This window comes from Syngnathus acus, chromosome 12, assembly GCF_901709675.1.
Source record: "Syngnathus acus chromosome 12, fSynAcu1.2, whole genome shotgun sequence".
NCBI lineage: Eukaryota > Metazoa > Chordata > Actinopteri > Syngnathiformes > Syngnathidae > Syngnathus > Syngnathus acus.
The window spans coordinates 8428639-8453828 of record NC_051097.1 but is presented as its reverse complement, the minus strand read 5'-3'; the positions used below and the strand labels follow the sequence as shown (position 1 = coordinate 8453828).

The 25190-nt window shown below is 44.3% G+C and overlaps 6 protein-coding genes and 1 long non-coding RNA gene across 12 annotated transcripts; 3 read left to right on the top strand and 4 right to left on the bottom strand.

Moving 5' to 3' along the window:
* Positions 1–271: 271 nt before the first annotated feature.
* On the bottom strand, positions 272–6720 carry si:ch211-282j22.3 (ER degradation-enhancing alpha-mannosidase-like protein 3). Its single transcript, XM_037266508.1, has 21 exons — positions 6581–6720; positions 6023–6263; positions 5897–5942; positions 5498–5598; positions 5369–5408; positions 5181–5293; positions 4956–5109; positions 4743–4877; positions 4504–4609; positions 4295–4392; positions 4079–4204; positions 3927–4010; positions 3711–3794; positions 3502–3626; positions 3146–3311; positions 2921–3078; positions 2728–2839; positions 2459–2635; positions 2205–2370; positions 1950–2141; positions 272–1553 (listed from the first exon to the last, which is right to left on the bottom strand). Exons 2-21 carry the CDS (start codon positions 6118–6120, stop codon positions 1408–1410), a joined length of 2427 nt encoding a protein of 808 aa, XP_037122403.1. The 5' UTR covers positions 6121–6263; positions 6581–6720; the 3' UTR covers positions 272–1407.
* Positions 6721–6969: 249 nt separating this feature from the next.
* On the bottom strand, positions 6970–11661 carry gsdf (gonadal somatic cell derived factor). Of its 2 annotated transcripts, none has more exons than XM_037265659.1 (6): positions 10974–11661; positions 10473–10606; positions 10320–10397; positions 9757–10070; positions 8314–9678; positions 6970–8006 (listed from the first exon to the last, which is right to left on the bottom strand). In XM_037265659.1, the coding sequence occupies exons 1-5, from the start codon at positions 11081–11083 to the stop codon at positions 9535–9537; spliced, it is 780 nt and encodes a 259-aa protein (XP_037121554.1). In that variant the 5' UTR covers positions 11084–11661; the 3' UTR covers positions 6970–8006; positions 8314–9534. The 2 variants fall into 2 exon arrangements, with proteins under 2 accessions (XP_037121554.1, XP_037121555.1); XM_037265660.1 differs by having other exon boundaries at positions 9949–10070.
* LOC119131325 lies at positions 7897–9900 on the top strand. The gene is made up of 2 exons (XR_005099638.1): positions 7897–8027; positions 9549–9900. It is a non-coding gene; the product is annotated as an uncharacterized LOC119131325 (long non-coding RNA).
* A 124-nt stretch (positions 11662–11785) lies between the features above and the next one.
* nup54 (nucleoporin 54) lies at positions 11786–16075 on the bottom strand. Of its 4 annotated transcripts, XM_037265655.1 has the most exons (14): positions 15983–16075; positions 15356–15463; positions 14977–15060; positions 14682–14852; positions 14127–14213; positions 13823–13981; positions 13529–13749; positions 13173–13360; positions 12850–13101; positions 12681–12774; positions 12504–12611; positions 12307–12426; positions 12120–12230; positions 11786–12031 (listed from the first exon to the last, which is right to left on the bottom strand). In XM_037265655.1, the coding sequence occupies exons 1-14, from the start codon at positions 16026–16028 to the stop codon at positions 11903–11905; spliced, it is 1878 nt and encodes a 625-aa protein (XP_037121550.1). In that variant the 5' UTR covers positions 16029–16075; the 3' UTR covers positions 11786–11902. The 4 variants fall into 4 exon arrangements, with proteins under 4 accessions (XP_037121550.1, XP_037121552.1, XP_037121551.1 ...); XM_037265657.1 differs by lacking the exon at positions 14682–14852; XM_037265656.1 differs by lacking the exon at positions 15356–15463 and having other exon boundaries at positions 15983–16072.
* Positions 16076–16482: 407 nt separating this feature from the next.
* On the bottom strand, positions 16483–17650 carry nxnl2 (nucleoredoxin like 2). 2 transcript variants are annotated; one of them, XM_037265760.1, is made up of 3 exons: positions 17455–17650; positions 17116–17311; positions 16483–16895 (listed from the first exon to the last, which is right to left on the bottom strand). In XM_037265760.1, the coding sequence occupies exons 1-3, from the start codon at positions 17492–17494 to the stop codon at positions 16727–16729; spliced, it is 405 nt and encodes a 134-aa protein (XP_037121655.1). In that variant the 5' UTR covers positions 17495–17650; the 3' UTR covers positions 16483–16726. The 2 variants fall into 2 exon arrangements, with proteins under 2 accessions (XP_037121655.1, XP_037121654.1); XM_037265759.1 differs by having other exon boundaries at positions 17116–17643.
* A 452-nt stretch (positions 17651–18102) lies between these two features.
* On the top strand, positions 18103–18736 carry gng10 (guanine nucleotide binding protein (G protein), gamma 10). The gene is made up of 2 exons (XM_037265762.1): positions 18103–18329; positions 18425–18736. Exons 1-2 carry the CDS (start codon positions 18249–18251, stop codon positions 18548–18550), a joined length of 207 nt encoding a protein of 68 aa, XP_037121657.1. The 5' UTR covers positions 18103–18248; the 3' UTR covers positions 18551–18736.
* A 1054-nt stretch (positions 18737–19790) lies between these two features.
* On the top strand, positions 19791–22959 carry btc (betacellulin, epidermal growth factor family member). The gene is made up of 5 exons (XM_037265758.1): positions 19791–20006; positions 20353–20460; positions 21415–21535; positions 21613–21759; positions 22211–22959. The coding sequence occupies exons 1-5, from the start codon at positions 19967–19969 to the stop codon at positions 22350–22352; spliced, it is 558 nt and encodes a 185-aa protein (XP_037121653.1). The 5' UTR covers positions 19791–19966; the 3' UTR covers positions 22353–22959.
* Positions 22960–25190: the final 2231 nt, after the last annotated feature.

Below are 25190 nucleotides of genomic sequence, written 5' to 3'. Positions count from 1 at the left end.
CTGTCCATGTGCCACATAAACAGTCTATGAATAATGCTTACACATTAAAAAGAAAAAAGTATCCATTATATATTAAGAAACCACAGCAAAATTATATTTCCCTGGATTTTCCATTTCATGGTATAATTCAGCAACCAATTTTTCTTTTTGGCCTTACGTGATCACTGATCATACAAGGATAAGACAGAAACAAACCGGTTGCTGTGCCTCATCATCACAAGTCAAATTCATGAGTGACACGGCAGATATTCTGCATAGATGAGAGAGGAAAAGGGATTATATTTTTTTTTATTCATTGACTGCCTTTGTTCTGAGACAGGGGCCTTTTATGCTTTTTTTTTGGGCGGGGCACATTTCAGCCACTCATGGCGTGACAGCTTCGGAAACTGCAGTACAAAAACAGGAAAATACAATTGAAAATTCATATCCTATCCATTTCTGTGTGAACAGCAGTCCTGAGGTATAAATGTCCAAGTCCCCTACTTCATAAACTCAAAAATAGGATGCATTCAATCATTAGGATGAGAACAAAAAAAAAGACAACAAAATTGAAAATGAGCAGCATGATGGAAAGGTTTCACTGTGCAAACAAAAGGGGGAAAAAAACAGCTGTATGGTCTAAGTCGTGTGATTTTCTTTTCTTTTTCTTCATATTCTAGCATCAAGAACTATCTTATAGTAACTCGTCCATACTTTAACGTGAATCATTTCAAGTCCAATAAATATTGCACACTTTGAAACTGGCACAATAACGTTGTTGCCTGAAAATACAAGTCTGTTTCTTCCTTTCTTGGAATGTGACAAAGTGAAGACAAAATTCTAGCTATATTGTCTTAAGAGGGAAGTTGAGACTGAAATCTTGTGCATTGTGATGAAAAAAAATCCCAACGCACCCATTCTCAACTGCAGAAAATAAAATATTCATACCCTAATTCCCTGAAGTTGCATACAAACTCAAATTATAAAAAATTTTCTCCTCACGTATTGAATCGTTCACATTGCAGCTATTCATTCCTTATAATTAACGCTTGAGTAAAAAGGTGCACATCTAGATTAAAAACATTGCATAAAAACACTTTTTTTTTTCTACCTTACATGAATCCTCCCAAAAGGTGAGGTATCGTGTTAAGTCCGAGTCAGTCGTAGGTGCCGACCAAAAGCGACACAGGAGGTTCAATCAGGTAGCAACAAGCTCAGAATATTAAAACTCTGAGAACAGCTTTGGCCCGGAGTGACCTACTTTAGTCTCATCTCAAAACAGAGGATTAAAGCTCCATTTTCACTGTGGGCGTGTGGCCGTCGGCTCTCCGAAGCTCGTGCGGTCACGGTTTTGTGTTCTTACACATGAACGTGCAAGGCTCATATTCACACCATATAGTGCAACGTAAGCTACTCGTGATGTTCATCTCATTTGAGATCCTCACTTTCATCGAGAAGCACCGTCAGCGTGGTCTTGCTGGATTCAGATTCCTCCTCCTCCTCTTCCTCCTCCTGTAGGTCCTCCTCTTCAGAAAGTCTGAGTTTAATGTTAAGAACTGGTTTGTCTGTTTTACCTGGACAGAGAGACAACAACACAAATACATTATTTAGTACATGATTGGATGATTAGTTACAAGAAAAGTCCTATAAAAATAATTTTAAAAATTCTTCAAGATGAAGAATTAAGATTCAAAAGGAAGGCAGCCCCTTCCTTATCCAAATAGTATAAATTACAGGAATATTTTTAACATCATTAGAAAAAAACCCTCCAAAGTTTAAAGGCAGCAATTGTTATTGACTGTTGTTTGTGATCAAACAATTCAAGAATTGTCCTCGTAATATCAATAGCTGATCGTAATATAAATAGCTGCGCAAACCGAGCGATACTTCCAGCGCCACACTCAGTTGAATACTGACAAACCGGCTCGTCTTGTTTTCTTGGATTTTCTTTTCTTTCCCTTTGGTCTCACCGTGGCCCAGCTGCCTCTCTTGAGGCAGCAGCAGCACGTCGACGTTTTGATGTTCCTGCAGGGCCGCGGCCAGCACGGCGCCCTCGCGACTGAACAGGAAGACCAGCGGCAAGGCGATGTCGTCGGTGGGGCCGCCGTCGCCGACCATTTGGAAGAGCGGCGTTTCCTCGCTGCTGCTTCCCTCCCTGTGGTCTAAGCGACAAGACAAAAGCTTCAGGGGAAGGAACTTTTAAGTGCTGAGGTTGTGACGCTCACCGATGAAGATGACTCCTATGGCGCCCGCCTCCTGCAGCCAGCGTGCTTTAGCGCCAAACATGCAGTCGCCACGCAGCGCCAGGGCGATGTGGCCTTTCAGCTCAGCCGGATTCTCGAGTGGGCCGCATGCTGTGTAAGGGGACGCCTTTGCTACGCTGCCCTTCACCTGCCACGTAGGAGTATGTCCAAAAAGAAAAACCGTGGTTGTAAAAAGTGACAGTCAACAAAGTATGGTTGTGCCATGGGAAACTTACACCGTGCTCTCGCTTGGTCAGGTCCATCCCAAACTTGGCCGGGCCCGCCGTAAGCACGGTCCTCCCCAGAAACGGAGGGGATATAAGCTGCACCACGTGAGGCACCACTTCCTCCTCCTCCTCAAATGTTTGTCTCACCTCAGCTACAAGTTTCATCCGGTAGACTCCTTTATGCTCCTTAACGAATGGAAAAGTGGATTTGTGCTTGAGTTTTTTTTTTCCCATATAGTCGTTTAAGCGCGCGGACGAAACAAAATAACACGACGTACTTTTCCGCTGTCTCCTGTACTGAAATCATTCAGCGGCATGAGGGAAATGCCCATTCTTTTTAGGAACTCCACTGGTTCGATGCCACTATCATGAAATGGTAACTCGATTTGTCTGTACGGGAAAAAAAATAAAAAAATCACAATAAAAACAAAAGCGTAAAAAGGGCTGAAATTCACAAATAAAATGTGGCACCTGATAGGTGAGTGATGGACAGCTCGCCCAACCCCAGTCAGGTACTTGTAGCCGTCCCGGATGCTTTTGGCAAATGAAGGGTTGTTTGGGAACAACGTGTCCATGCTCGGGCAAGTGTGTGTGAAGAGATCTTCTTTGTAGGCCTCAGCATCTGTTTCCTTAGACAACAAAAATGAGTGTCGACACGCAATCGGGTTCCAACACAAACAATAGAAACAAACTGACTGTTTTGTTGCCTTGACAAGATGGCTGTGTAGTGGATAGAGACACGGGCAGAAGGTGGGCCTCTGTGGTGAAGATGTAGTTGTCGATGTCGATGGGCAGCTGCGTCTTCTCCGTGAACAGCAGGTACAAGTATTTGAACATCTCTGCCAGGAAGAACGAGTCCATCCTACGTACAAAACAGAAACGTTTGGACTGACGTCTGCGGGCAGGTATACAAAACAATACTTCCTGTCATGTGACTAAACTGTCACAAGATGGCAGCAGATGACAACGTTTGTAAATAGTGAGTCATTTCATGTTGAATTTCTTGCTTTTACCTGCGGACCAAAGCATTCCCGATAAGGAAGGGCTAGTACCTGTCTTCGTGCGTCCCCGTGCGGACATCTTGCACAGCAGCAAACCCACAAGGCACTCGGGCATAAGCGTTGAGTTTTTCCACGATGGACTGGCCCACTCTGAGGTAATAGGGGTCGCCGGTGGCCTGCACGAGAAGTCCTTTTACCATCAGTGGTTCAAAGTGTTCTTTGAAATGAAATGTAAATGTGTTCTATTGAACTTTAGTCACCTTGTAGAGGTAGTAGGTGCTTTCTGCAAACTCTGGTCTCAGGAGGTGTTGGCCCCAGTGAACTCGGAATTCTGTGGTGAAAGCCTACAGCAAAAAGTGACAATAACTCGACTGCAAAATGGAATTAAACAGACTATAAAATGCATTAAATGACATTTAAAGGAAAATAAATAAATTATAAAATACAAAATCCGACCAATTAATTTATATTTTTACCTCTGGAAGAAATTTGTGCTGTTTGGTGACCTGGTAGAGCATCTCATGGGTTTCAATGGCCGGTTTCAGATCTCCTCTCAAGACCTGAGCGAGAAGATACGAAGAGCTGCTGATGTTTCGACAGCAGTGAATCGTGAACAATAAGGACAAACCTGTAAGCCGGGGAAAAACGCCAGCAGTGAGTCCATCCAGCTCCGCACGCTCACAGTCGGGTTGTGCATGTGCACGTTAAGCAGCAGGGGAGGCTGACTGATGTACTTCATTATGGCACTGTAGTGCTGGGCCGGGGAAAAGACATGAGCTAACTCTGAAAATGGGAACTTTACTCGAAAAAGAGATTGGCTCGAAAATTACAACGCAGGACCTACAATGTTAAACCTTTCCAGAAAAACGTCATCTCCCAGAAGAATGTAGGCCTTCATTAAGTATTCATAATACGAGTCGATGCCAGCACCGACTCCGCTGTCTGCAAACAAACGCACATGAATAAGTGTCTGGACGCAAGTTTTTTTGGGATGAATGCATTCATGTTATCACTTAGCAACGGTTCAATATATAGAATTTCACATTTCCTCACCCCGTCTGACCCATTCTCCGTTGTGGATATTGATGACAGTCCCCACCAGGTCACTTCCTTTCTGCCGCCTCTCCCAGAGGACATCCAGAGCTCTCCGGGCATGTTCCTATAAAACAACAAGAAGTATTTCAAAACATAAGAGAGAATTTAAAGAAATAATCTGTTTGCCTTTGGGAGGCATGGTCAAGTATTTGACATAATTTTGTTTCCGAGCTCCATGAGAGTTTTTTGGAAAGTACCTCAAACACAGACTCTCCTGACAGTCTGCTCAGGGCCGCAAATTCCAGGATCATCGTTCCCGCGCAAGCTGTGCACGTGTCCGACTCTGTGCCTGTACGCGAAAGTGGGTTCTGGACACCGTAACGCAGATTCACCTGGACACAATAATGACATCAAGTGTCACATGTCTTAGCCGTAAGGTGCTGACAGCTAAAAATTTGGATGTGGAGTACCTTGGGGTAAGGAAGGCCACTTGAGGTGTTGAAGGCAGGTAGTAATCGATGGCCGAGCTCCGTCGCCATGTTGAGGAGCTCATCTTCATACCACTGCATCCTCGCCCCTCGCTGGCGGAGCAGGTCAGCCATTACATGGGCCCCTAAAAGGCCCCTGGAATAATTCAGTCAAGTCAGGGAAAGTGTGACTCCTTGTGGTCTTGTTTTGTACTGCGTGTTAAATACCCCAAAACTCTGATGTTGGTCTCAAACACCGATACCACCACGTCATTGTCCAGGCGTACATCCTGCACCGCTTTCCTCACGCCATCTTCAAACTCATCCAGCTTGTTTAATACCTGCTCACAAACACACAAATGTGAGTGAAGCATATTTTCGGGAGGCTCAAGAGGGCAAAGAAAGCGAGCACTCACCACTAGGGTATCGAGCGTGTCGATCAGTGTAAGCGAGAACCTGTAAAAGGGGAAGGGGGAAGGTTACGACCTCATCCTAGCTTAGAATTTCTGTTGTTAATTATTATAGCCCAAATATTGCGTACGTACTTCCCCAAAGATTCGTCAATGTCGCCTCGGTTAGGCTCCTGGCCTCGGACTCTCCCTTTGCAGCTTAGGGGCATCAGCTCGTCGGCCGGATAGGCGTATTTCTGGAACGCGGGAGAAAATATGGAACGAGTGTTAATCTACAAAAACCCTTTGGGCATGTAATCAGTTAATTGACTCAAAAACGGCTTTTTACTCTTGTGACTCACACCGATAAGCACGACAGTTGCTTGTTTAATTTCAAATTCTGCTTTTAGCAGGCATGAGTGATGTCAGTCACATTTACTTGTACAGCACGCAATCACAAAAGAGTCTCAAATGATTCAAAGGAGACTTTACATCGCTTCTTTTTCATCTACAACCGTTTCAAACAAAAACAGGAAATGAGTGATTTCTACTTACCATGTAACTTCCATAAGCATGATCAAACATTTCAACTATTCGATCCCTGAAAAAAAAAAGAGAATGTGGGTCAATAAAACAAGCCGCTATCTCCAAACTGTTGTAAGCACATAATCAGTCTCTGACCTGATTGTGTTCATCTCCTCTGTTGTCATGTGTTGGCTCTCTTGACATCTCACCCAGTCAACAAGACTGACAATCAGGAAGATTTGAAACCAACACATCTTCGTTGATTTAGCTGCACATTTGTGGCGAGAACATCAATGGATGTTGGTTTTCTCTCTCCCCCGCATTTCTATTTCTATTGTGACCTGGATCATGTGGTCATGTTGCGGTCACCCCACGTGAAGGGTCGTTCAGATGGCAGCTATATAAACAATGGAAGCTATAATAAGCTAATCCGATAGCCGACTAGCCCACAAAAACACAAGCGAATGACACAAGCCAGTCTGATAAAACGTAATTGTGAGAAATTCTTTAAAAAAAGAACTAGACTGTAAAAAAATAAAAATAAACTAACATTCACAAGCCACGTATGAGCGTTGCTAAGCTAACAAGTAGCATTCTCAGTAGTCAGTCCATTAGCAATGCTAGCGTGGAAGCTAGGCGTAGCATGAGGAAGTACAGCGTCAAAATAATGTCTGTCTCGCCGTAAAACAAAATCTGTGTGTGGGGAGGTCTTACAGGCGAACGGCCGGGGACACGTCGCCAGGAAATACCCCGGCCATACCGTCCCCTGACGTCCTGTTGCGAGCTGTCAAAAGGCATCCAGGAGGCAGTCCTCAGTACTATGCAGGGAACGCCATTAGCTTGTAGGCTTGATGACGTCATAAATGCTAATTACCTTAGGCTAGGGTTCTGTGACGAAAACGTGAAAAAAAGGGGTTCTCAAATAAATCATGCTGTTAATTTGCATTTGCAGAATGCTCAAATTAATGAGTTATTATTCATAATTTGAATGAAAGTGTACTGAGCATTATTGTAACTGCTTTCTTTGATTCATGTTATTGTTGTTTTTTGTGTGTTGCTTATTTGATTTTTGCATCACATTGATCTTGAATGGTGGTTCAATCAATCATTCAGATTTTTTGTTTTATTAGCACTTTTCATACTGTGCACAAAATGTAGTACAAACATAAGTGAAAAAGTCACTGTACTGATTTAACCAAAAGAGGGCAGTGTTACGTAATTTCTGGATTTTGACTGACCTTGGCAAACCAAGCAAACTATTCCTCTGAGATTTTTTTTTATTCCTAATACAAACACAACAGATATCTTTGTTCATCTACCCATCCATCCATTATCTGACCCGCTTCATCCTCGAGAGGGTCACATTTGTAGTATAGAAATTATTTTATGAATTAAAATGTATATTTCTTATAAACTACCAAGCAAGTCTGCACTGAAAAATCTCTACAAACGTGGGTAATAGACTGTATTGTAAGTCTATTAAATATTATATTTTGCACTTTTGTTATTGCAGAGAAAACACCCAGACACACACGCACACACACACGCAAACACACACACAAATACAAATATATATATTATTAAAGTGTGTTGTTTTTGTCAGGGTTATGTAATGTGCCATTAGATAATACGCTGTTGCGTGCTGTTACATTGTATTGATGTTTTTTTCTTTAATTGTGACACCATCGTTGTGCTATGAAGAGGTGGATTCATTCAGATCAATTCCCACTGAAGGCCACCAAATGCATCGCCCACCTCTGGTATATTAGCAGCATGACTGGACAACCTGACTGGGAGTGTCCCTCATCTCATATCAGAGTTGGATTCCTCTGCCAGAACGTGACCAGGTAGGGCGGACAATTAAAGGCCGGGACATCCTGTTGGCCGACCACCTCCACACAGAACGAGTCGACCCTCCTGCCCGGGCCGAAGTGGTCGCTGACGTCGTAGCGGAGTCCACAGGCTTGCGGGATGGTGATGGGAGTAGTGTGCTCCTGCAGAGCGTTAGCCTGCCATCTCACCTCTGCGGGCTCTGGGGTAACGTCCGACGTGTGGATGGGCAACACCACGAAGGCTTGCTGGAAGCTCTCACCACTGTTGCACTTGATATTGGTTGACCAGCAGTATTCTCCAAGGGCTCCTGGGAAGAGAGATGGTTGAGGTGAGAAAATGCGCCAGCATTCCACAATTCTTTATTTATTTATTTATTTATTATCTTTATTTTATTCAATACAAATTTAAAAAAAAATGCAAGCTAAAAGTCTATACAAAAAAACAACACAAAACAGAACAGTCACTCATCTCTATTTATTTATTCTTTATCTTTATTTCATTCAATAAAAAAAAAAAATGCAAGCTAAAAGTCTATACAAAAAAAACAACACAAAACAGAACAGTCACTCATCTCTAAGCTCTTTCCCCGCCAAAATGAACGACAGGCCGCTTACCCTCAATGGAGTCTTGCATCCGTATATTACGCTTATCCTGCATCTGCAATTTCCTGGCGAACGTCTTCTCCGTGCACTCCATCAAGCAATCCGTCAGTTGTGGCAAGACGCTTGGGAGCGGTCGCAACAGCGTTTCCTTGCCTGAGCACTCGATCGCGCGTGAAGCCAGAAGAACCGAGGACAGCACGCAGAAAGACGCCCACGTGGCCAAATATCGCGTCATTATTCCCTTTGCAATGAGTCAGGACAACTCGGGCCTGTCTTCTCGCAGGGTTCGTCGCAGTTGAAATAGGGAAGGATTTTCCACACGCAAATACTGCAAGATCCTGAAGTGCGCAACAAGTTGCTCTTCCCCTCGGGAGCGACCGATTTCCTGGAGTATGACGCCAACATTCATTCCTTGGCTATATTCCTTCCCCCTGAAATTGCACATCAAACTGTTTGGCAGGCGTGAAAGCTTTGCAGAAACTTCTATTAATAAACCACAAAGGCTGCGCAAACATGAGAAGCTCATTCCGATAGTCTTTATTAAACACGAAAATGGTACCAGTGAATCGTGAACTCATGCATGATTAAATTGAGGTGCTATGAATACATAAACATACGCCTTAATTATACGATTATAAGTGGAGACTGTCTCTTTAAATAAAATAAAAAACAGACAAAATAAATGCATTTCATTGGACAATATTGATCAAACAAAGCACACCTTCTTATAATTTTTAAAAAGATGACTTCAGCTCCCTTGCACGTCTGCACATGAAACCAACACATTTTCTTTTGTATGGAAATTGTTAAGGGTTCACATGCCCAAACAGACTTCTTCCTACAAAAGAGAAAAAACTGTTGAGCAGAGACAAGCCGAATAATTTGGCTCCCGGACGTTTGCACATTTTTGGAGGGAACATTCCGTACCTTAGAGCGGCTTTAAAACGCTGCCCCCCGACATCGAGGAGACTTAACCGAGGATCAAATGTTAGGCAATAAATCCGGTCTGTCAAGTGCGTGACCTTGTGTGGTCCTTTCTCGACGAAAAACATGCATGAGCTGTTACGGTGCTTGTAGAAAACGAAATGCAGAACCTCTCGGAAGCTTTTCGTGGTTCCAAGATATTTTGCTCCCCAAAATGGGTCAGTTTTGTGAGGTTGTTTGTTAAATTGATGATTAATTTCTTGTCAAAAGGCTTTTTTACAGTGCGATAGCGAATACAGGTGACAAATGTTACTCTTGGGAAGGCTGCAGGGCGGCCGGGCATCCGCAGCGGCGGGTCAGGTGCATGGAGGTGATGACCATGGTGTTCCACTCGTCCCGGTACATGACGGGCATCGGGTTCTGGGCGATGGGCTGGCAACATGGCGCCTGAACCTAGAGAAATAAACAGGAGGGTTAATGAATTTGATGCACCGTGATAGAAATTTTGGTTGATTAATTTTGGCAAACTACTTGTGTATTCATTTGAGATTGGGAAGCGCCGAGACTTGCAGCGCTCCAACGTTGATGTTGGCAACACCGTGGCTTATCTATTTGCAGCTGCCTTAGCTTTTCAAAACACTCAAAGGGTGTGGATTGTGGGAGCAAAAAAAAAAACAAAACAGACAGCCAGAAGGCAGCAAACCAAACTATGGCAAACACCACCTCCAAATCATCACGTTGGGTGGCAGTGGGTTGGGGCCTGCATGACGCACTGTGGCCACAAGGGGCGCAGTGCACCAAGGTCACACGCTCGGGAAAGATCATCCAATTGTCCCAGCCAAGATCTAAGGAAAAACAGGACACAATTTAACCCAATGAGGTCCTTTTATCTAAGTTTTATCCCACTGTTTATGTTTAAATATCTGTTAGCCCGTCTATGGCGTTTTTTTGTTAGCATTAAGCTAGAGGTTGTAGTTGAGAGCCCAAGGGAATAAAAATCCCGTGTGACTGCTGAACTGTTTGTTATTCTTTATAAATATCGACTTTCTGTTAAAAAAAACATGGAGCAAATCCATTTTTACGTGAGTATGTACCTGACATTAAAACCTCTGAGGTCCTGGAGCAGCACCCTGAGGTGTCCCCACCATCATCAGAGGAGGAGTTGGAAGAAGCTACAGAAATAGGGAAGAAATTGGGAGTGAAACTTTCTGGGATTAAGTTTGTCAACATGTCAAGTCGCGTTTGACCTTCCAGAGCCTTGAGCCGTTCAGCAGTTTCGCTCCACTGCTTTTTGGCGCCCTCTGGCAGCCGCGGCTCGGTCTGCAGGTTGAGAGCAGCCAAGAGCTCTTTGCGGATGGACTGCAGGGACAAACTACAGCACCTGCACACAAACAGAATCAGGAACTTCATAATCTTTTGGGTGGAAAAGTTTAAGACACAATTATTAAATTGACAGGATTCTCAAATTGAATCTTCACAGAATATACACAATAAAAAATTGCAATAAACTACTGAATATAAATCACAAAAACAATGGGGAAAAAAAATGGCAAATGAAAATATTAAAGCTAAAATATACGAATCAAATATGAAAACTATGCATTAATCTATATGAAATACAGGAATAGAAATATTTGTAATATGTGTATCATAATAATGAAATTATAAATAAAATAAATATTCAGACATGGTGGCAATACAAATATAAACATCGCACGACGAGTGTTCAAATAGATAATGTCGCCTACCTGCTGTCGGAGTCTTGCGGTATGGCATCTTCTTGCCCTGGCTGCAAGACAAACGCAATCACCACGGAGGAGCACATCAGTGCCATCACAGCGATGAAGGCAAAGGACATCTCGGATCTCTGGATGGACGAACAGCGGCGGGCAAACTTGACAAACGGTGGTGGCTTCTTGCGATGGCAGGTGTCGGGGTAGGAGTGACCAGACGGGCGGATGCTGCTCAAGGTATTGGTTGTCGGGGCCTGGGAAAAGTGGCTTTTTATCTGCCTATAACCATGCTTGGCCTTGGGATGCTTAACATTGTTGCACTGTCCCCCTTGTCTGTGTGAAAAGAGAACATGAAGGATGAGCCAGCACACACGCTGACTAAGAGGAATTTAAGGTGTAAAACCACCCACAGACGTAAAAAAAAAAAAAAGAAAATCACGCCACGTGTCAAACTCAAGGCCTCGGGGCCAGACATTTAAGTGGCCCCACTCTGGAAAATAAAGTGTGTCTACTTTGTGTCTGGACAAACAAATTCAAATCAACATCACATTGCAGTAGAACACATTTTTTTCTGCTTCCTTCCCGTCAAAGACTCTGGCAATGTTATTGCCCTCTGCAGATGACACTCAAGGACGGCGTGTGAAGGGAAGAAACAGAAAACCTGGCAATAAGATGATATGCGGAAATCTGACAACATGGAGAGCCAACAGGAATAAAACAGGATAAAAAAAAATAAAAATCTGGTGGCGAGAGCCAAAAATACAGCCACATATCACGTTAGTCTGGAGGGATATCGGCATCACGCGCTAATAAAGATGTAGCCACCGTGCGGGTTTCGAGATTCCATTTGAAATGACATTTTAATAACGTTTTTGCGTCAAATAAAAAGCAATACAAAGATGTATGTACAAATGTTTTCAAAGTGACATCGTGCGGCGGTCAGCTCAACTGAGGACTCCGCCTCGTACGTGCCCGCTGTCGCTCAGTCCGTGCTCGATGAGTGTGATGTCTTCCAAGTCATCTTTAATGACGCTGATCAGGTGACTCAAACCGTCCTGCTGCTGCTTTAGATGCTAAATGTGAAGGCGGGCAAAAACACTTTAGTTAGCCTTTAACACGACTAGCTAGTCATGTCTTAAAATGGAGGTCTGAACCGCTTGCCTGTCTGATTTCCCGAAGGAGGTCGGCGTCCACGTTGTAGCGCTCCTCCGACCGCACGGCCCCGAAGTGGTTCTGCATGCGGATTTGGGACATCAGCTCATTCAAGCGACCCTGACGGATGAAACACGTTCGACGTTCACTAAAAGCACGCTCAGAAAATGGTTTATTTCAAGACAGCTTTGCTCACCTTGAACTGCGTGGGGGCGTTGAGCTCTGACTGAATGGTGTCAAGCTGCACCCTGAGGTGCTCCTCATCCACCTGGATGGCGTAGCCCCTTTTCCTCTGGGTCTCCTGTTTGATCAGCACCTGTGAAGAAAAGAGGGGCCATGGTGAGAAGGTGAAATGAGGAAAGACGAGTTGAGAGACGGGATGGCAGGTGGGACCTGCAGCACGCGGTGAGAGAGGTCCATCAGCTTCCTCTTGTACTGGGCGATCTTGGCCACCGTGGTCGCCTGGTTCTTCTGGAGCTCGCTGATGTCGTTGGAGACAATCTGCAAAATCGCAATTACCCTCAGTTATTATTATATATATTTTTTTAAATGTCAATGTGGTCCACTTACGTCCACTCTCGTCTGATGCTGCTTAGTCATCTGCTCCTGGATCTGAAGTCGATGAAGCAACTCTTTGAAGCCCACCATTGGAACTGGGATCAACCTGGGCACCAAACAGGTGAAGGTTGTGGACGTCTAGCACGCCGGCTTGTAAAAAACAAACAGCGAAGCGACTCACTTCTCTGGGTCAGGATTGTCCACCTTGGCCTGCTCCCAGATGATTGGGTCCACACCCGCCGGGGCGTTTTGGAGAAGTTGTTTTTGCTGCGCCGGCGTGAGTTCGGTGCGTGTGACCGACATGGCGACACCCAGCTGCGTCAGCTGAGCCTTGATGTTGGCCTGCTCCAGGTACGTGAAAAGCGTAGAGGCGGGAATACGCTTGGACGTGCCGTTCGGGGAGCGCTCCACCACGTAAATGATCACCTCTGTCCTGAAAGACGTCACGCACGATATTGATTATCAAATGAATCATCAATGAGTGTGTGATCACGTGAGACGCACTGGTCGTTAGGCAAAGACTTGACGCCGTCCACGTTGACGCTGAGCGTCTGGTTGCTTCCCAGAACCTTGTGCAGCGACTCCACCAGCAGCTGCTGCTGCGCTCGCACGTCCGCCTCCTTCTTGTTGAGGACTAAGACCACCAGGCCGTCTTCATCCTTGCTGATGGGCACGCAGCTGTAGCCCACAGCCTGGCGAGCGCAAAAGACCGAACAGCTGTTCACATTTTCGCTCTGTGCCAAGGGCTCGGGTCATGACCAATCACGGACGACCTGGTCATGCGACGTTGGCGAGCTAAGCCGTGAATCGGCGTTACCTGAGCCCTGAGCATCTGTGATGTCATTTTCATCCGGCTTTACCTTGAACCTGCAGAAGGGATTCTCCTGATTGAACTCCACGGGGGGGTTGTTGTTGCTGAAGTAGCCTTTTCCCATGCCCCAATAGGCCTGCAGCTGGTTCCATTTGGCTAGAATGGAGTCGCGCTCGTCTCCCAGCAAGGTGGGCGCCGACAATGCGGTCACCTGCTGGTACAAGTGATTGGGCTGAGCTTGCTGCTGAGCGGGCTGGCCAAACAAGCCTCCTGGTGAGAGAACAAACGGTTTACTCCGATTTAGTGAAGCTGTCATTTGCTCACAGCTGTCACTGACACTCACCCTGCTGCTGCTGAGCAGGCTGGAGATTAAAGCCACCGAACCCACCCAGACTGGTGGTACCTAATCCGGTTCCGAATCCGCTGGTGCCGGCAGCTGTTCCGGTACCAAGGCCGGAAGTGAAACCGAAGCCTTTGTTTTGAGTGTTGCCGAACAGGCCTCCTACGAACACAAAAGAATGCAGAGAACAAAGCTGTGAAAACCATGCCACATTGAACGCATCGCATTGACTTTTGCTACACTATGGAGACACGTTTTTTTCCCCAGAAGCCAAATGGAGGCTTCTCCGTCGAGTCCATCGATTTACCTGTGGTGCCGGAAGAGGGCGCAAAACTAAACGTGGAACCCGGCCCGGCAGCACTTGTCGTGGTTGTGCCAAAGCCACCGAAAGTGCCTGAGGACCGAAAAAAAAATAATCACGATAAATCAATTCTATTAAAGACAATATCGGTATGATATGAACAAATGACTAAACAAAAAAAATGGGCTTGGATCATCAATAAAAAAGTGGTTGGTGTATTAAAGTAGATGAGTGCATTGACACATTATGAGGGGCCATCACAAACATAATTCCAGATTATGTAGGCAGTCACCAACTAAGGATTATTTGTAATCAATTATAATGCGCAACACACAGGTTTTTGGATTGAAACCATAGAAACAAATGATTAAAAATACACCTTACCTCCAAAAGTCTTCCGATTGGAAGAACAAATTACGTCCCTGATGGCCCCTCATACGTCATTTCTACCTTACGCAAAGGCCAACGCATGACATGACGAAGCACGACACAACACAGACGTGACACATGGATGTTTGTGCTCGCGGCACGACTCGGGATCACTCACAAGGTTTCATCTACCTGTGCTAGGCAGGCTATTGCCAAAATTGAAAACGGTGCCAGCGGTGGATGTCGGGCCAAAGCAGCCCGCGTTAAAGCCCACGGCACCTGCCGCCGGGTTGGCATTTAAGCCGAAACCCCCAAAACTAAACCCACCGGCCGCTGCGCCTCCGGTTCCCAGCCCCCCAAATCCTACAGGCCAGCAATGGCGGGCAGCGAGAGGGAGAGAACGACACAGTCGGGAGTTAAAATGACAAGTGTTAATACAAAGATAAAATCACGAAGATGATGGACTCAAACAGGTGTGGCAACGTACCCGTGTTGGTGGCGCCGAAGGAAAATCCTGTTGCTGGTGCAGCAGCGGTTGTTGTCGCCGTGCCAAAACTTGGAGCTGTGAGAGCTGAAACCAGAAGTGTGCTCAGATTACACTACCGAAACATCTTGGAAATGAATGACTTAAAAAAAAATTTTTTCGGGGCACATGGAAAACAATATACAAGCAATGCAATGACAAAATCATAATTACAAGAGTAAATAACAAAATAATAAAAAGTTGGAATTGTAATAATGTCTTAAGTACATTTAAGGTCAATAAAGTCACTCATCTATCTTTTGGCATTCCCCCCCTCATTGATGTACAACTTTATTCTCAAAACTTGGTAGACAGGGGCTTAAGAAAAGAAGAGGAGGCTTACTGCCAAATCCAGAGGCGGCTGTGGTGGTAGTCGCGGGGGCACCAAAGCCAAAAGCTGTCGATGCAGTGGTCTTTGCGCCAAATGAACCGAATGCAAACCCTGTTGTGCCTTCACAAAAAACCCAAGTGCTATCAATAAGTCAAGTTACATCGAGAGTTTGCCCAGAAATGTATATTTCACGTCATTAGCCACAACAGTATTGATTTATATTTTCAATACAGCATTATTTATTACTTATTGAATAACAAAAGGTGGCATTTTACGATTGTCGTGACGTAAGAATAGTGCGACAGCAATGACGTAGTTAAGGCGCGTCCAAGTAGTGATCGTTTATTATTTTTCCATGGTAGTTTTTAAGAGTTAAATACACGCTCTTGTCCACTGTATGAAATTTATTGTAAAGTGATGAAGGAATAGAAAACAAGCAAATGATTCCGAAAACAGCCTGTGGATTATTGTGATGTTTATCGTCACCCGGCTCAGCAGAAATGCATCGATGCTCTATTTGTCACGAGGGTACACCCCTTGACATTATGTGAGTCAAACCGGGGCTTAAAAATGTCACCGAGACACCAACAAATAAAAACAACTTATAAGAAATTGAATTTTGAACTAAAACGCACTTACCTGCTGCAGGATTTGAGGCTGCGCCGCTGCCAAAATTGAACGCCATGTTGAATATCCGTCACCGGGTTCTTCTTCTCTTTTATTTTTGTCGCTGTGCTGCTTCTCTACCAACAGAAGGACGTACTACCGCCACCTGTAGGCTGAACTTGCTATGATTCTGGAAAGTTGCGTTCATGTTTTCTTAAAAGATAATACACATTTTATTTCCAAAATATTGGACGTCACATGGTGGTTATTTACATAAAGACACTACAAGGAATGACGTCATAGTATCATCAGACCATATAGACCACTGTTAGATGCAGGGAGCCACTTTAAAAGGTTCTCTGGAGACATGCTGCTTTTTAATAACCTGTTGGATGCTTGACAGTGACAACAGCAAAGTCAGCACACACAAACACACTGGAGACAACACGTATGTGAGGGTGTGTGTTAATGAGGCTACAGGGAATGCATTGTTTCTATGTGAGACAGGCCCCTTAAACACAACAACAGACAAGGTCTTTAGAATATTCTTTTATTAACACATAAAAACATTATAAAAAGGTACAGTATGATGGATGTGAAATTACACATCAAAAATGACATGTCGTGCAAAATATGTGCCTGAGCTTTTTCTCAAAATGCATAGCTTAATAAATTAAATACATAAGTCTGGGATGACCTTATGTGATACTCATGTCTGCTAGTGAGCCGTGAGATTTATATGTGCATTGGCTCAATAAAGGTTGGGAAAAGACAGTTCTAGCCTTTGAAATTCTGGAAGATCTCAGCAGCCTCCAGCCAGGTACGAAAGCAGGCCAAGCCTCTGTCTCGGATCTGCTTGCGGCCTTTGTCAGTGATCACATCACCATTCTCCTTCACAATCAGCAGTTTTGGCACGGCCGTGATGTTGTAGCGCTTCTTCAACTCGCTGCAACGACAACATCAGATCAGTGAGCTTCTTAAGAATGTTCTTTTTTGTTGCTTTCTGCAGAAATTATAATGACTTTGAGAGGGATTTGCAGTCTCCTCTTGAGTTTAGGATTACGAAAGAGAGGGTGACCTCCATAAGCTTTTAAGCAGACAGTGAAGCCAAACAAAAAGGCAAATTAAAATACTAATTTAGAAAAGATTGTTTATTTGACACTGACTACTTGTAATCGTCCGTCCAGGGCAATGCCAGCCAGTCGCCGTGCATGTCGTGGTAGTACTCCACCATGTCCTCGGTGGATTTATCCGACGACACGAAGACCACCTCGAACTGCGCGGGGGGCTCGCCCTCTTCCACCAGTTCCGTATAGAAGTCACACAAGACGGGCGTGAAGTCACGGCAAGGCGGACACCAGCCTGCCGAGAAGTAGATGCCCACCACCTTATTCCGCAGCGCTTCCTCGGGCTCTACAAAGTCGCCGTCTTTGTTGAGCAGAGTGCGCCCAGCGAACACTTCCACCATGGCTGCTTTTGAAATTTGTCCCTTTTCGTTTACGTACTTTTAAACATGGCTCTTCGAGGAAGGAGCTTCACCTTCATGTTTATCTTCTTAGCCAGCTAACCTCCCCTTAATCGCCGATCGACCAATGGGAGCTCGCCAGAGTGGTGACGTCACTCCACGGACACATGGTTTTCTCATGATGCATTCAAGTACAGAGGAAAAGTGTCGGTAATTTAGCACTCATCGACGTTTCATCACGGGTTGGCAAACATTGGGATAACAAACTTCTGTTTATTTTATTTTACTGCATTTAAATATACTTTTCTCATTTTCAATTAAAATATTCCTTTGCAACTTCTCATATTATTTGACATTTTAAATGAAAAATATACGTATATGTAAAGAGAAATGAAAACAATGTTAATTTTTTCATTTTAAACTATTTCCAGATCTTTGAACCCACTGCACTACAGTACTTTACAATACGGTATTTAAATTTGCAAAGCAATTTGTGCAGTAAAGTCATTCACCCGCTAGATGGGAGTAAAGTATTCTCTCACGATACCTGTTTAATGAGTAAAAAGTTTACTTTTGTTAATCGGACACCAAATTCATCAAATATCATACAGTACATCAAAATAGAAGCAATACAGATCAATGCATACCCCCAATGCTCTTTTTACCTTTCTTGCGCTTCTCCTTCCATTGGAGCCAGATGGACTGGGAGGTCACTTTGGAAAAAAAAACCGCGGCTCTTCCTTCCTTCTTTTGCCGTCGTTTGCTTTCTCCATTTGAGTGTTAAGCCGCGACGGAAGACTGACGAGACCTTTTTACCAGAAGAAACATTCCAACATGACCTCCAATTCCAGTTTATCCAGTATGCGACGGCTCGTGGAGCAGCTGAAGCTGGAGGCCAGCGTGGAGAGGATGAAGGTAAGGGAAAGAATATTTAGAAATCGACTTAAAAGTAAGTCTAAGACTATATGAGATGAATACACACATATGTAAATATGAATATAATATAACAGGTGTCGCAGGCTGCTGCGGAGTTGCAGCAGTTTTGTCTGCAGAACGCAGGCAGGGACGCTCTGCTGGTGGGCGTCCCTGCAGGAAGCAACCCCTTCCGAGAGCCACGATCCTGCACGGTGGTGTGAAGTCCGCCGGCGAGGAACATCGCTCACTCATAAGGGACGTCGAGCAGCATCAGAAGCGTCACGTGGAATCTTTAGGAGAAAAACGAAACGACCAGCCAGTAAAGGAACGCAAAAAGATACGCACTGAAAGTTTGTTGACTGTTTTTTAAACATATAAAATGATTAAAACATTCCATAAATACTTTGCAAGTGACATCTCATGTGTGAAACATTTGCATAATTCACAGAGCTCAAATATCTAGCCCAGTGGCAAATTTGGCACACAACTTAGAAATACCAGCTTTTTGTTGATTTAATTAAAAGAAAAATGTTTACAAGCTATAGTCACCGCCCAAGGTATCACTGAAACTCTGACAAGGATGTTTATTTTGACGTTGCTTGGATGCAGGCGGTTCGAATCTCTTAAAATCATCGCTTCCTGATGCTCGGGCTAAGTTGGGCGCATATCCAGACAAAGAGCGCGAGAGAGGAAACTAGCGCTTCCTGTTCAAAGTCCCACAGACGCTCAGAACATTTCACTCCATCTCGAAGTGGGAAGAAAGTTCTGGAAATCAATGCTTTGTATTCAGAATTTTCAATGGTAATTGAATTTCCCTTATGTTTGTATTTGCATATTTAAGAGCTGTTTTAAAAACAAACCAACGGGATCATGTTTAAGAGTTTATTTGTTCATCCTGAGTGTTATTTTCTCATAGTACATAGCCCTTTTTTATTTTAATGTTTTTTTTTTTTTTTTACTTTAGCTAGGATCACTACTACTACTAGTATGATTGCTCCATACATAGCAAAATCTAAAAGCAAAATATGATTTCAGTAACTACAGAAACGAAATAACGTCATCTGCTGGTCAATAAAGAAATTACACAATGATAAAAAAATATATATAATGGCGTGATGAAAAGAAACACATTTTGGAGATTTCATTGATTGACTAATGGGACTAAAATGAAAACAAATGTTTTCCTTGTGTTGCTAGGAAGAACTAATGGGGCTCAAGTGTAACTGCCCCATGATTTTTATTTTTGAGTCAGAATTTTTTTTTCATGTTTCGGTTGACTCACCAAAAGGTTTCATGACGATTTAAATGACTTTCCACGGAAGGTACACCTGCCACTGGATTCTTAAAAGGTGTACTCGTTCTTTCCTTGAAGGTATTTTCTTTTAGAAATGTGGGCGGTGAAACTGAGAGGGAGTATCAAGTTCCAGGTGACGCCTCTTTGCTCTATTCACACACACTGAGCGCCCCACACACTAAAACACACACACTCTGGCCTGCTCGGCTTCCAAGGCCACACATTCCCTAAATGAAGAACGTCGTGGACCACAGGGGCAGTTTTTTGTCCTTCCTTGGAATTTATAAAGTGTGGATTGAAATTTCACACATCCGATGACTACTTTGGCTCGAGCGAAGACGTCATGGCCAAAGTCTTTGGACTCTATGTTGCAATATTGACAGGTACTTGCTCATTTAGTATTAAATTGCTTTTTTTATTATTATCATGGTTAATGATTTAAACGAGGAAGAGTGAAACTGACTTTGCGGCCTTAGTACGTGTTTGAATGGAAGCGAGCAGGCCATTGAGCAGCTGTGATAGTCAATAGACTTCATACACACACACAAATACACACTTTCGAATTCATTTCACAACTATTTTCAGTTGGTCACCAAAAGGAAACTTTCATCAGCCATGACTCAGCAGCACAATACACAACAGGTGCAATGTGACAAAAAGTGAAATCATGCTGTCTCTGTGTCTGTGTGTGTGTATGTGTGTGTGTATACGCATATGCCGTACTTGTAGTGCTGGCCTTGCATGAATGTTCCTTGGCCAGCTGGAACACCACTGACAAAGCCGTCAATCAAACGGAAGGCCCCTGCCGTCGCCAGGGCAACGGAGACAACTGCACAGGTAGATTACCTGGAACGAGGGGGATGTGAAATAACAAATTGGATGTGGTGGCAAAATAAGATTGGGGAAAGAAAAACAAACCAGCAAGTAGGAAAGCTTTTGCATAAATGTTTGGATAACTGAATCCTACGTGACAGTTTTAAATGGATCATTTAAGCCTATTCGAGGCTTTAGAAGTATTCATATTTTGTCATATTTGCACAGCTTTAAAAACTTAAGCAAAAACTAAAGCCTCACTAAAATAAAAAAATAAAAATAATAATACAATAAAATAATCCCAAATTAACTCAAATAAATTAAATAGAAATGATATAAATTAATCTAAGATTAGACCAAATGTGACATTAACTAATCCAAGATAAAAATTAATTGGCCACACTGAATTAAGCAGCAATAACCATGCAAAAATAAATTCGGGCACTGTAAACTAGGCTTGAACGAGAGAAAATAACAATAGGTTTGTCTCGTGACGTTTTCGGTGGCCCCTTGAACTCAATAACTTTTGTGTCTGCCCACTTTGAAGCTCTCTCATTGCCGCTGCTGTGTTGTTTTATGAGGCACCATCTAAAGGTAATCTCATGGAAACGCGTCATAAAGATAGCGAGCCAACAAGAAGAAATGTCGCGTGTGTTTTCCAACCTTATAATAACCACGGACGTGTATATGTGCTTTTTTAATCTTTAACTACGCCATTTTTTTTTTTTTTTGCGGCACTAATCCCCCGCCCCAGCTTTCCTAAGGATCATATTGCAATCTATTTATATGGTCGACTCATAACAGAAGGTTAGCTTTGAAGTCAAAGGAGACCATCTGACATTTGCAACGGCCCTGAAGCAGGGAAACGCTTGTATTAAAAAAAATAAAATAAATTGAATTATGGATGCAACTCTTTAATCTGGTCTGCCAAAAACCAGAAAGCACTAATCTCAACAAACTGCATGTTGTCATGTCTAGCGCCTACTCTGGACACGGGACAGTGGAATGGACACTTCAGCAAATGTCCGCATGAACTTCATCACTACTGTATCCATGGAGAGTGTCGCTACATTAAAGACCAAAAGACACCGTCCTGCAGGTGAGACAAAGTTTCCTCGTAAAGTTTAAATCCAGCCTTGGACGTATTGTTTTAATTGCTGGTCTTTGGTTCCTCAGGTGTCAGTATGGTTACATCGGTTCCAGGTGCGAGTACGTGGACCTGGACGGGCGGATAGGAGAGAGAAAGCAGATCATCATCATCTGCGTTATCGCGGCACTCGTGGTCCTTATTCTTCTCATTGTGTTTATTTTTGTCTGTTCACGGTGAGCGTCTGGTTGATTGCGATGGATACTTTGTTTACAATCTTCTCGGGGGAATTTGGATTTAGGAGTTTCGGTCGTCACCGTTTATGAGCAGGCGCCACTCCCAATACTTCCTGGTTGAGCTACAACTTTATTACCAAACACGAAGCCGCAAAGGCTTGAGCAATTGAGCGTATTAGCTTGTTAGCTTTTTGTGAATGAATTAGACAGCACCTTTGTACAAAATAAGTTTCATGACTATGGTTGAGGTTTGGTGTTTAGGGTCAGATTTCAGTATTTAAGTGTTTTGTCACGATTCACATTGCATTTTTACGTTTGGTATTGATGTTCAGGTTTGGGAACTAGCATTAGTCTTAAGGTTTAGCATTAGCCAAGTTGCTAACTTAGCTAGCATATCCATTGCGATGCCATTGCCTTTGTGTGTTTTTAAACATTGTGTCTTTCCTGGCAGTCGCAGATTTCGATGTTGCCGGAAGAGGAGTCGGCGGCGGGGGGAACCGAAGAACGGGACGGAGAAACTAAACATGATGGCTCCCAAAACGCATCCGGTAACATCGGACTCAGGGGAGCCTTTAAACAATAACGCCGTTTGACAGGAGTGTGCGTTCATGCCTGTCTGGGAACAGTTCAAGTGTCGTTTTTGATGGATGCACAGGAGCTGCTGAAATCCAGCCCTCTGGCCTTTTCGAAATGGAATCCTTCTTGACAGCAAGCCATCTCTGCACACCATGGAGGACATTCAAATGTGAAGTCTGCAAAGCCTGGGTGGGACATTGAGATAGCGATAACTTAGTTGGATTTACGATAAACCCGAGCCAGGGGTGAGCGCTCAAGGGAACATGCTGGACTAATTAGGCCGCTATCGGCCCTTTTAAAAGCCACCAATTGTGGATCCCAGCAAAATCAACACTTTCCATCAGTTCGTCCATCATCCACAGTAACTTGCTGAATACGCCGTATTGTATGATGTCATTGCTTATTTATCAACATTATCAATGCAAAGTGTCCTTGGCAACCAATATGATGTTTGCCCATAATTTAAACTCACTCCTTACTTTTGCTGTAAATGTTAAGCCTCTCTCTAGTCTGTATATGGAAAATCTTTTTGAAAAGCATTGGCACAAGTGTTACGCCACAAGCCGCATTTTTGTTTTTGATGATCTGGAAGGACTCGTAAATGTGAAAAGATTGCAGGAGGAGCACAATCACCTTCCTGCGGGGTTGCCACTTGATCATGTTTGCCCGACAGCAACGAGTTCACCTGCTCGCTCAAGACTGATGCTGAAACCTGATAGGCTGCGCAGAGCCTCTGACCCTGCCCCCTCCCGCTCTCGCACACACACACACAGGTTTAGAGGTCACGTTACAAAGTTGTTACAGCAGGGGCAGCAGAGGTCAACATGAGCTCTGATTGGCTGAGTGGATGATGACGATGAGGAGGATGAGGATGCGGCGGCGCACTTGGCCCACTTGTCTCGCTCAGTCAGCCGAGTGGCAAATAAAATGGATGAATGAGTGCTATTTGAATGTGCTTGCGCGGTTGCCCTCGCAGGATGGTCCCAGGCGAGCCAGACAGCGGTTAAGCCGCCCAGACCGGAGCGGCGCGGCCCGGCCTGACGGTGACCCCGACCAAACGTTCTAATCTCATGCCGGCTGGCGTCCTGCCTTCAGCAGCCAACGCGCCGCCGGTCCAACGCTAATGACAGGGCGGGCCTCGGGCGGCGCTTTCCACCGACAGAAACACACAAAGGGCACGCTACGCAAGACCAGTTGCGTGCGGGCGTGCGGGCGAGCGTGCGTGCGTGCGTGCGTGGGAAAAAGGCAAACGGAAAAAAACTTGGCAAAACCATTTTTGTTGATTTCTTCTTTTGTTTTGACCTCCATTGCCTCCATTCAAAAGGCTGGACTTCGGACTGTGGACCCTGGTGGAGTTCTCGCAAACGTCACAAAGGATTTGGGCTAAACGGCTCCCCTAGTGTCCCTTTCCCGTCACGGCAGCGCTAAGGGCCGAGGAGGTGGTACCTGCGTCCATTTTGGGTTGATGTCTCGGGCCTTGTTGGCATCATGCAGGGGCTGGCGGTAGCGGCCCAAGCTGAGGTGGGCCGCCGAGCGGATGCCGTAGAGCACGCAGTTGAGGGGGTCGGCGGCCAGGGCCTCCGTGCTCCGGGCCACAATTGAAAACCTTCAAATACAATGGAATGACGGAATTTTTATTTTTTCAATTATTCAAAAGGGCTTTTCAGAAGAACTTTCGGTGTTGTGGGCAATTCGTCGCTATGATTTCTTCTCATTTGAATAAAGTTCAATTGATGGCACAGACTGTTACTGGGCGAATATGGTAAGAGAAACATGTTCATATGCGGATGGGGAGAGTTGCGTGCACTTTTGAACTTTCTACAACAACAACAACAACAAATTGTGGACTGGATTGTGACGTCACCAATCCGGCTTGCAGGCTAGACTTACACAGTCGGAAATAATCAGCAACGTGAAAGTAAAGACAGAAAAAGCGAGCAACTCGATATAAAAATACAGAGCATATAATCCTCCTGAAATAACGCGAGTTGGCTCTCTGGACCCAGCAGAATATTTGGATTTGATTTGGACGCGTACTCCTCACCTAGTTCTCCTGGGAAGTTGGGCAAGTTTCCATCAGGCCGCCGCCGCCGCCCCTGAGCCCGATAAGAGTGAAGTGAGTGAGACCAAAGTTCGGACTGGAGAGTCCAATCATCGTCGAGTCGAGTCCAACGGGAACCATGTTTGTCGGAGTTCACCTCCTCTTCCCCTCGATGCCTATTTGTCTGTCTGTCTGTCTGTGTGTGTGTGTGTGTGCGCGCGCGCGCGCGTGTCGCTCGATTCGGCAAACTTTCTCGCGGTGGGTGACGTCATTGAAGTGCTCAACAGTGGGCGCGCGCACGCAGCCTCTGCATTCGATGTACTGTATGTATGCATGTATGTAGTTGTGTATAGTTTAAAGATGAATTTTATTTCATCCTTTAGTTTCACAATGAATTGGACGAGACAGTGTGTCCTATCTCTTCAAAAGAAATAGACACAAATACATGCGTATGTATTTGCGTCAATTTCTTTTTCAAATATATTCAAAGCATTGACCTCTTCAGACCATCGGACAAATGTTGTCCAGGGCAGGCAGAACATGAGCTTCGTACATCCACGGTATAACTGATGCCGGCCGTCCGTCACCCCGGTCGGGTCTCGTACTCTGAGTGAGCAAAACACTTGTACCAAGCATCCACGGGAGGGCGCTCTAGACTAGTAAATAAAAAATGGATTTTTTGGGGGTTTTAATTCATCTATAGTTGTCTTTATTTATTTTGGTTTTATGATAAATTGGATAAGACAGTATGTATGCTCGTGTGACAGATATTTATTTGTTTGTGTGCATAGGTATTTATTTGTTACATTTATTG

Excerpts from the sequence above, each read along its gene's own strand:
- nxnl2 (XM_037265759.1), bottom strand. The coding sequence starts at position 17,417 with ATGGTGGAAGTGTTCGCTGGGCGCACTCTGCTCAACAAAGACGGCGAC. Across the intron at positions 16,896-17,115 it reads TGGACGGACGATTACAAGTA|CGAGTTGAAGAAGCGCTACA; the intron begins GTCAGTGTCAAA and ends TTGTCGTTGCAG.
- gng10 (XM_037265762.1), top strand. The coding sequence starts at position 18,249 with ATGACCTCCAATTCCAGTTTATCCAGTATGCGACGGCTCGTGGAGCAG. Across the intron at positions 18,330-18,424 it reads CCAGCGTGGAGAGGATGAAG|GTGTCGCAGGCTGCTGCGGA; the intron begins GTAAGGGAAAGA and ends ATAATATAACAG.
- nup54 (XM_037265655.1), bottom strand. The coding sequence starts at position 16,028 with ATGGCGTTCAATTTTGGCAGCGGCGCAGCCTCAAATCCTGCAGCAG. Across the intron at positions 12,612-12,680 it reads AGCATCAGACGAGAGTGGAC|ATTGTCTCCAACGACATCAG; the intron begins GTAAGTGGACCA and ends GCGATTTTGCAG. Across the intron at positions 12,427-12,503 it reads TCTCTCACCGCGTGCTGCAG|GTGCTGATCAAACAGGAGAC; the intron begins GTCCCACCTGCC and ends TTTTCTTCACAG.
- btc (XM_037265758.1), top strand. The coding sequence starts at position 19,967 with ATGGCCAAAGTCTTTGGACTCTATGTTGCAATATTGACAG. Across the intron at positions 20,007-20,352 it reads CTATGTTGCAATATTGACAG|TGCTGGCCTTGCATGAATGT; the intron begins GTACTTGCTCAT and ends CCGTACTTGTAG. Across the intron at positions 21,536-21,612 it reads CAAAAGACACCGTCCTGCAG|GTGTCAGTATGGTTACATCG; the intron begins GTGAGACAAAGT and ends TTGGTTCCTCAG.
- si:ch211-282j22.3 (XM_037266508.1), bottom strand. The coding sequence starts at position 6,120 with ATGTGTTGGTTTCAAATCTTCCTGATTGTCAGTCTTGTTGACTGGGTG. Across the intron at positions 3,627-3,710 it reads GCACCTACTACCTCTACAAG|GCCACCGGCGACCCCTATTA; the intron begins GTGACTAAAGTT and ends CTTCTCGTGCAG. Across the intron at positions 2,636-2,727 it reads GTACAGGAGACAGCGGAAAA|GAGCATAAAGGAGTCTACCG; the intron begins GTACGTCGTGTT and ends CCATTCGTTAAG.
- gsdf (XM_037265659.1), bottom strand. The coding sequence starts at position 11,083 with ATGTCCTTTGCCTTCATCGCTGTGATGGCACTGATGTGCTCCTCCGTG. Across the intron at positions 10,398-10,472 it reads ACGGCTCAAGGCTCTGGAAG|CTTCTTCCAACTCCTCCTCT; the intron begins GTCAAACGCGAC and ends CTATTTCTGTAG. Across the intron at positions 10,071-10,319 it reads CTCAGAGGTTTTAATGTCAG|ATCTTGGCTGGGACAATTGG; the intron begins GTACATACTCAC and ends GTTTTTCCTTAG.